Source organism: Bos indicus, chromosome 1, assembly GCF_029378745.1.
Source record: "Bos indicus isolate NIAB-ARS_2022 breed Sahiwal x Tharparkar chromosome 1, NIAB-ARS_B.indTharparkar_mat_pri_1.0, whole genome shotgun sequence".
NCBI classification, from domain to species: domain Eukaryota; kingdom Metazoa; phylum Chordata; class Mammalia; order Artiodactyla; family Bovidae; genus Bos; species Bos indicus.
In genome coordinates this window covers 74,472,374-74,481,699 of record NC_091760.1, presented here as the reverse complement: position 1 = coordinate 74,481,699, position 9,326 = coordinate 74,472,374, and the positions used below count along the sequence as shown (strand labels likewise).

Sequence of the window (9,326 nt, the reverse complement as noted above, 5' to 3'; positions counted from 1 at the left end):
TTAACACAGTCACCACACTAAATATAATAAAGAAAATTCCCAGAGTCCTTCATGTGGGAAGTTTACTACCAAAAACTGGGTCTATACTTGGTGTCACTTTGAAGGAATGGATATTGACTTCAGTTCAATTCGGTTCAATCTCAAAGTCGTGTCCAACTTTTTGCGACCCCATGAACCACAGCATGCCAGGCCTCCCTATCCATCACCAACTCCTGGAGTTTACCCAAACTCATGTCCACTGAGTCGGTGATGCCATCTAACCATCTCATCCTCTGTCATCGCCCTCTCCTCCTGCCCTTAATCTTTCCCAGCATCAGGGTCTTTTCAAATGAGTCAGCTCTTTGCATCAGGTGGCCAAAGTATTGGAGTTTCAGCTTCAACATCAGTCCTTCCAATGAACACCCAGGACTGATCTCTTTAGGATGGACTGGTTGGATCTCCTTGCAGTCCAAGCAACTCTTAAGAGTCTTCTCCAACACCACAGTTCAAAAGAATCGATTCTTCTGTGCTCAGCTTTCTTTATAGTCCAACTCTCACTTCCATACATGACCACTGGAAAAACCATAACCTTGACTAGATGGACCTTTGTTGGCAAAGTAATGTCTCTGCTTTTTAATATGCTGTCTAGGTTGGTCATAACTTTCCTTCCAAGGAGTAAGCGTCTTTTAATTTCATGGCTGAAATCACCATCTGCTGTGATTTTGGAGCCCCCCAAAATAGTTAGCCATTGTGGGTTCTGATAATTAAGGGCAAAGGAATTTTCTTTGTGTATAGCATGTGTTGGGGCGGAGTCCTTAAAACTAAGGGTGCTCTTAGTTTTAAACCCAGCCCTTTGATTTTGGTTCTGGCTATGCCACTAATTGACTTCACTACCTTTTACAGGCCATGTCCCTCGTATGGGCCTGTTTCCACATAAAACATAGAATGGTAAGAGCTGTAAGGGGAAAAAAGATATTTAAAGTTATAGAACTGCCTTAGACTACTGGCAGAGATAATGAAGATAGAGATGGGGTCCAGGATTTCTTGAGATCTGGAACCCTTCATTGAAATGCTGGGAGGAGGAAACAACAAAGGAGACTGAGGAGTAGCAGGTCCTGGAGAAAAAAGTTAATGTGGGTCCTGAAACCCAGGAGAGTGCTGAGTATCCATTATTCTGAGCTGAACGTGGAGCAGTCCAGTAATCACTGGCAATATGGAATTGTTGGTGACTTTTGACAACAGCAATATCAACAAATTAGTGAGATTAAAAGCCAGATGACTGCCAGTTAAGGAGTGAATGAATAAAATTATTTTTGATGCCTTTATAAACTGCACATGCATGTATCAAGCCTTCAGCTCGCCTAATTCATGAGCTTCTCTTGGATCTCCTTCAGATTCTAAAGCATTTAACCTGTCCAATACTCCTCTCAGCCTCCCGAGATTGCTCTAAACTTATGAAAGTTCTTCCTAAACAAAGACGTCATACAAAGGAGCAGGGCAAAGAGGCAGCAGTGGGTTTTCATTATTCTATTGCTCTATCCCTGTATTAACTCATCCCGTATTCCCTAGCCTCCTCTATGCTCAAGCAATATTAAATTTTCTTAAATTGGTAGCCACCCAGTGAGAATTTATCACCTGTATTTCACGCCTTTCATTCCCTACCCTACACCTTCACCCGTCCGCTCCTCATTTATTTAACTTGAGAGGCACAAGTTCCCAGTTCCACCCCGGAGGCACAAGCTCCCAGTTCCACCCCGGAAACAGAGGGCGGAGAGGGGAGAGGGGAGGGGGAAATAAAGTGGTTCCTACAGAGGCTTTGAGTGCATGAGCGAGTCCTCCGCCGGACCGTTTTTGCTGCCCTCCTGGAAGAGCGGGGTGGAGGTTTGGCCGACGGACCAAGTACGGGTGCTGAGCAGGCTCTTACGGAAGTCCATTCGCCATTGGGAGGGCCGTAGAGGCTGCTCTGTGCCCTTGTTGCTGCGGGCCTCTTCCTGGGTCATTCCCGGAGCAGGAGCTGGACTGGGGCTGACACCCGGGCTCCCCGCTGGCCGCCTCGGCGCCTGTGTGACCTCCTTGCCGGCGGAATGTGGCGAGTACGCCGGGCTGCCGTGGCCTGGTAAGTCCGGGCTCCGACCTGGCTCCGTTATTTCTGGGGCGTCCAGAAAACGGGGCTGCCCCATCACTACCTCCAGAGTGTGCAGATAACTCTCAGGCCAGGCGGAGGGCAGTTAGATGGTTCCGGGATATTTTAGAGGTCCCAGAGTCGCAGGAGCCCTGACTGGGTTTACCTGAGATGCTTGCCCCAGTACTGGCCCTTGTCCCTATTCCTCTCGGAAAATTCTGGGCCCATTTCAGTCTTGGCCTGTTTCTGTTGTCCTTTTGTGCCTGCCCCTTCACCCGTCTGTCCTCGCTGTTATCTCTGTCTCTGGTCGCCCCTGGTTTCTGTCCCCTCTCTCTCTGGGCTCTATGGTGCTTGCTATCCATGTGTCACCTTTTCCGCGTCTTTTTCTTCTACCTCCACGCTAGGTTTACATTGCCTTTGCAGGTACCTGAGCTGTTCTGTTCGGATAAAGAGGACTCTGTCTCTTTCCTTAGTCCGCTGAAGAACGTGAATGGAGTCAGATTTGGAGCAGTGACACATACAGTATCAGAGATGGTGATTAGAGATATTTTCTTAATAACAGCTTTCTTTTCAGTGTTCATGGAGGGAGAGTTGCTTTTTGGATGTGAGGTGGTGAATGTAGCGCCACTTTTCTAATCACCGTGTTATTGTTGACCTGGTCTGACTTAATCCTAAACCGAAAATGATAGAAGTATTTACATTTCTGTGGGTTACTATGTGCATTTTAATGAAATTAAATTTGGCTCTAATTTTTACACGTAGTTGTGTTCTAATGTTCTTAAATACCTTCAGATTTAACTCACTGTTGACAGGCATTTGATGAGAAGTAACATGTATCAAGCAAAGTTGGAAAAACCTGATTTCCTGAGTTAACTCAGTCTCTAAACACCTGTCCTGAAGATTTTTTTAGGAGTGTTTTAAGTGGTGTAATTTATAGTGTTTGTAAGCTATGGAATCCATTTGCTTTATATAGATTAACCTTGAGTCTAAATTTAAAACTGAAAAACATACAATAGTTGTAGTTTTAGTCAAATAGAATACTTGGATAAGTTACTTCTGACCTCATGGAATTTTAATTTCTGAGTATATCCACAGCCTTTGGTACTAAACTAAGTTATTTACAACCTTTTTATTTCTACTTCTCAGTATTTACTGGGGAAATATATTTAGTTTTCTTTAAATAAGAACAGGAAAGACTTTTCAGAAAATAGCACACTTTGTTGAATTGATTAAGATATTTAGGGAATGCTTTAAAAATTGAGTTTAGAAACTAGATATCAACTGATAATTATTGATTCAGTTGGATTCTGTCAGCTAAATTGTTTCTAAAGTTACTAATGACTCCATAGTCATGGTTTAAGATATCTTATGTTGACTGCACTGTTGAGCTGCCTGCCCAAGTAGAGATGAGGAAGGTCAGATGCCCCATCTGAGGAAACTCAGATGGAGTTTAGGTTCTTACTCTTTAAACAAACATTCTTTGACATGTATATCTAAGTACATACTCAAAGACATGTAAGAAGACTAATGACCAACATTTATATAGGTGCAATAAGTATTTGCATAAAATTGTTGAAAAAATAATTACATGCTAGGAAACAGTGCTTAGGTTAAAAGAAGATGGATAAATGAGAATAGATGGTTTCTGGAGTGAAGGTCGGGGAGCCTTGTTTTGCATCACATTTGATTTTTAGTTTAGCCTAAATATAGAAGTATATATTCAAATTCTTTTCCACTGTCACTAGTCATTCTACCTTAGGTGAGACAAGTTTAAAAAAGCAAATTGGAAAAATAAGGATCCTTACCAGGTTTTTCTGAGAGTTAACAGTAGCGTTTGTGCAAACATCTGCCATAATGCCTGTCAGTTACATACCCCTTTCCCGTGACTGTCCTTCTTCACAACATAATTTCAGTGTTCCTCGATTCCTTTTTCTTAAGATATTTCTAGTCCCATGTAATTAAATGAAATATTTTAATTCTTTAGAGCGGGGCCTGGCCCGTAGTAAGCACTATGACTGTGTATTGAATAAGATAATCAAGTGTGTGTTTGTTGGTAGGAGACTTTCATTCTCTACCAGGAAGAACGAGGGAAGAGCTCAGATAGCAACATGTGCATTTAGATCCTTTTCTCTTTGGGGTGTTTTTTGTTCTCTTTCTGTTTCTGGGGAGCCTGGTACCTGAGGTGTTAATTTTTTCTTAATTTCCATCCCTGAACCATCTCTGGATTGTGAGACATGAGAAGGCAAAGAATAGATGTTGTAAGCTACTGAAACTTTTGTGATTAAAAGTAAAAGTTTATGTGCCCCTTTTTGTATAAGTGCATCCATAATTCACGTTTATTTTCTTTCTGTTTAAAGAAAATTTTAGTCATTTTATTTATGTCTGTGCTGGGTCTTTGTTGCCTCACAGGACTTCCTGTAGCTGCAGTGAGTGGGGTCTACTCTAGAGTCAGGGCCCTAGGGCACATGGGCTCAGTAGTTGTAGCGCTGGACTTAGCTGTCCCCCAACATGTGTGATCTTTCCAGACCAGGGATTGAACACATGTCTCCTGTATATGCAGGTGGGTTCGTGGCAACATTATTTTTTGCTATTTTAACACATCTTTTTTTCCAGTTTTATTGAGATACAATTGACATACGTCACTGTATAAGTTTAAGGTGAGCAGCATAGTGATTTAACTTAAATACATCATGAAGTGATTATGAAATAAATTTAGTGAACAGCTATAGTCTCATATAGACTCAAAATAGAAAAAACATTTTTGTGATGACAATTCTTAGGATTTACTGTCAACTTTCATATATAGCACATCAGCTGTGCTGATTATATTTATCATGTTGTACACTACAGTCTTAGTATTTATCTTCAGTTCAGTTCAGTCACTCAGTCATGTCCAACTCTTTGCGATCCCATGAACCACAGTACACCAGGCCTCCCTACCCATCACCAACTCCCAGAGTCCAGGCAAACCCATGTCCATCGAGTCGATGATGCCATCCAGCCATCTCATCCTTCGTCATCCCCTTCTCCTCCTGCCCTCAATCTTTCCCAGCATCAGGGTCTTTTCAAATGAGTTAGCTCTTCGCATCAGGTGGCCAAAGTATTGGAGTTTCAGCTTTAGCATCCGTCTTTCTAATGAACACCCAGGACTGATCTCCTTTAGGATGACTGGTTGGATCTCCTTGCAGTCCAAGGGAGTCTCAAGAGTCTTCTCCAACACCACAGTTCAAAAGCATCAGTTCTTCGGCACTCAGCTTTCTTCACAGTCCAACTCTCACATCCATACATGACCACTGGAAAAACCATAGCCTTGACTAGATGGACCTTTGTTGGCAAAGTAATGTCTCTGCTTTTTAATATGCTGTCTAGGTTGGTCATAACTTTCCTTCCAAGGAGTAAGCGTCTTTTAATTTCATGGCTGCAGTCACCATCTGCAGTGATTTTGGAGCCCAGAAAAATAAAGTCAGCCACTGTTTCCACTGTTTCCCCATCTATTTCCCATTAAGTGATGGGACCAGATGCCATGATCTTAATTTTCTGAATGTTGAGCTTTAAGCCAACATTTTTTCACTCTTCTCTTTCACTTTCATCAAGAGGCTCTTTATTTCTTCACTTTCTGCCTTAGAACTATAAATTTGTGCCTTTTGACTGCCTTCATCCATTTCCCCCTTCTACCACCATGCCTGTAATAACCACAAATCTGATCTCTTTTCTAAGTGTGAATGTTTGGTTTTGAAGTATAATTGACCTACAATGCTGCATTGGGTCCTATTGCACAGCATAGTGATTTGGTATTTCTGTACCATTTCAAAATGATCACAGCGGTGAAGTCTAGGTCGGATATGTCACTAAATAAAGATATTTTGTTTTCAAATTTATTGACAGCAAGTAGATGTCAACAGCTAATAAAATAAGTCTCTTTTTTCCTTTAGTTTGGATTTTTTGGGCCATGATCATTACCCACATATAGTAAATCGAGGGACAGGCTCTGGAGTCCCTCTGTCTAGGTTTGAGTCCCTCCATTACTTCTTACATCAGTGGGGACCTTAGTAACTTATTTATATCTGTCTGCCTTTTCCTTGTTGATAAAATGGGGATGATCTTTATACTTTTATCATAGGATTATCAGCAAGATTAGCTGAGTTAGCTCCCATTGCAGCAGCGTCTGGCACACAGTAAATGGTTAGTGCCCGTGTGCTATCGTGAGACAGGGTGTAATTGGTCAGGTGTGCCCTGTGTATTTTCCCTTTTGCATATTGTTTTGTTAATATCATTTCTTTACATTGTTTCCCTGTCTGATCTTTCTCCCACACCTACTTTTCTTTCAGTGAGGTCTGCCAGTCCTTAGTGAAACACAGCTCTGGAACAAAAGGAAGTTTACCACTACAAAAACTACATCTGGTTTCACGAAGTATTTATCATACACATCATCCTACCTTAAAGCTTCAGAGACCTCAATTGAGGATGTCATTGCAGCAGTTCTCCTCTCTAACTAGCCTTCCTTTACGTAAACTGAAACTTTCTCCAGTTAAATATGGCTACCAGCCCCACAGGAATTTTTGGCCAGCCAGATTAGCAGCAAGACTCTTGAAACTCCGGTATCTCATACTCGGATCTGCTGTTGGGGGTGGCTATACAGCCAAAAAGGTGAGTTTCACTTTGCTACTGCTTTTCCAGCTATTCCAGCAAATATTTTAAAGTTTCATAGCATATGTCATTTTTCTTTAGTGCAGTAGAATATAATGAGATGTTTAAACATTTATCGTGTGTCTCTGTCGTGTGCGAAACTGTTTTAATGGTGCTAATAGGAAAATGCTCTCAGAATCTTAGTTATTATAAGAGGTGAGAATGGCCTAATGGAAGGAGCACTGACCTGGGAGTGAGAATACCTTGGTTTGATTTGCAGCTCTGCCATTTAGTAGCCCAGGAAGGGAAGTTAGGTGGCATGCTCCTGCAACCACTTCGTGGCAACTGTGGGACCAGGCAGGGTCTCCTGATGCCTGGTTTGTTTTCCCTCTGTTCTTCAAATCATGTTTAAAGTCAAATCGTGAAACCTATTTGAAATAAAAGTGTATTTTGAATTTTTCCATTTTTTGTATTTAGCAGAGAAACATTTACATGCTTTATACACTTGTCTGTTAATTTATTTTTAGAAGAGCAAAGGCCACTTTGTTTCTCAAAATTGTGAACATAATACATTACTCTTAGCAGCTTAGCAAGTTTTAACAAAATAAATTTAGCTAGTTTTTCTTTATATTTTATATGGCATTCAGATCATTTGACTGGCATACTTTCTTATCTTTTAGACTTTTGATCAGTGGAAAGACATGATACCTGACCTTAGTGATTATAAATGGATTGTGCCTGACATTGTGTGGGAGATTGATGAGTATATCGATTTGGGTTTGTATCAACATCAGAATACTTTTCTTGGTTGTCTCTTTAGGAAAGAAAAATAGTTGTATTGAGATAGCTCCTTAACTCTAAATTTAAGGTTGCAGCAGTTTTATTTTCATAATGAAAGTGATAGACTAGCAGAGGAAAAATTGGTAAGAAACAAAAATAATCCACTGGTTCATCACTTTAATACAGCTGCCAGTGTAGTTTCTTTTAATTGTACCTATTTTGTGTATGTGGTTAATGTTTTACTTTCCTTTTTAAAAAAGGTATAGTCATAGTGAACAAACACTTTGCTATCTTGTCTTTTGTTAGCTAACACATTTGTCAGCATTTTCTACGCTGCCAAGCAGCCTTCTTGAACATCATTTTCAGTGTTGTATGTTACTCAGAACAGCTTCACCTAACTAACTCTCCTTGAGTACCTTGGTTACCTCTACTTTTTATTACCAAGTTCCTTAAAAGCCTGCTAGTGGCCAGAGTAATTTCTCCTGTTAGTCTGCCGTTGTTCCCTTTTTCTAGTAGTAGATGAGAAACAGGTATATTTGATAGTTGTAATTGCCAGTAAGTCATGGTGATCTTTAGGGGAAAAAAAAAATTGTCTGATGAAATTATTTTCCTCAGGTCTCTCTTTATAGACTTTGTGTAGACTTTTTTTAGACTTTAGCTTAGGTGTATGCAGGGATGGATTTAATCTCTGCATGCACTATTCACAACACTTTATTAAAGATTGTTGCACTGATAAAGATATATACAGGAAAAGCACGCCTTCAAATTATTTTTCTAACATATATGAGGAGAGCTTTTTAACTTGATAAATTCAGCACACAGTAATGGCTATGAGCCTCGGTTCTGAAGCTACACTACCTAGGCTTAAACCTGACTGCCTCACTTTGCTGGGTGCACAGGTCCTGTTACATCTCTGTGTTCCATTCCTTATCCGTAAAATGGGGCTGATGAGAACTGTTTTGTAGCATTTCCACGAAGATGGAACAAGTTAATGCTTTTATTGCATTTAGAATAAGACCTAATACATATTTTTATTTTGAGAAACTTTGTGTTTTATCTTCTCCAGAGAAAGTTAGAAAAGCCCTTCTTGAATTAGAAGACACTGTAAAGCTGTACCAAACTTGGACAGAATTGTTGAGTATTTGTAAACAAAAATAAATACTTGGTCACTTTATAAATAAGGTTAGCAAAAATAAAGGCTTGTCTTGGGTTCATACACAGGTTTTTCGAAATGGTAACATAAAAGGAGAAAGAGAAGTAATGAAATTCTGTTCTTGAGTTTAAACTGACATTACTTTTTTAGAATTTGGGCCAGGTGCTACAGAAGATTTTTAAAGTACTTCTGATTCCAATCCAGTGTTAACATTTATACCTTGTTTCTGTCTCAAGGCATTTAACTTATGAATCAAAAATATCTAAGCCATATGTTTGAGTCTTTTTAAAAATTTTTCATGGCTTATAGAATATCATCAGAATAACACATTGTTTCAGATACATGTAGCAGTTATAGTTGGAATAGAGAGAAAAATGGAAAACTATTTGTTTGTATATGATTATTTAAATTGTATAAATGGTTCAGTAGTCACATTTTAATTTGGAGACTATCCTTTTCTTTTCTTCAGAGAAAATTAGAAAAGCCCTTCCTAATTCAGAGGACCTTGCAAAATTGGCACCTGACTTTGACAAGATTGCTGAAAGCCTCAGCTTACTAAAGGACTTTTTCACCACAGGTAAGGAAAGACCTGTGTTCGATCTCATTTAAAATATCAGGAAACACAGAGGAAAGATACTTAAGATACATTCATATTTTCCATCTTTT

At 39.8% G+C, this 9,326-nt stretch overlaps 1 protein-coding gene across 4 annotated transcripts in view; it reads left to right on the top strand.

Annotated features, from left to right (window-relative positions):
• Nucleotides 1–1,895: 1,895 nt before the first annotated feature.
• Nucleotides 1,896–9,326, top strand: part of OPA1 (OPA1 mitochondrial dynamin like GTPase) — an 86,613-nt gene continuing 79,182 nt past the window's right edge. For all 4 annotated transcript variants that reach the window (XM_070789726.1, XM_070789714.1, XM_070789718.1 and 1 more), the window contains exons 1-4: nucleotides 1,896–2,095; nucleotides 6,430–6,748; nucleotides 7,408–7,504; nucleotides 9,130–9,237. In XM_070789726.1, the coding sequence (XP_070645827.1) occupies nucleotides 2,064–2,095; nucleotides 6,430–6,748; nucleotides 7,408–7,504; nucleotides 9,130–9,237 (556 nt within the window). In that variant the 5' untranslated portion in view covers nucleotides 1,896–2,063. The remainder of the gene's footprint in view (nucleotides 2,096–6,429; nucleotides 6,749–7,407; nucleotides 7,505–9,129; nucleotides 9,238–9,326) is intronic.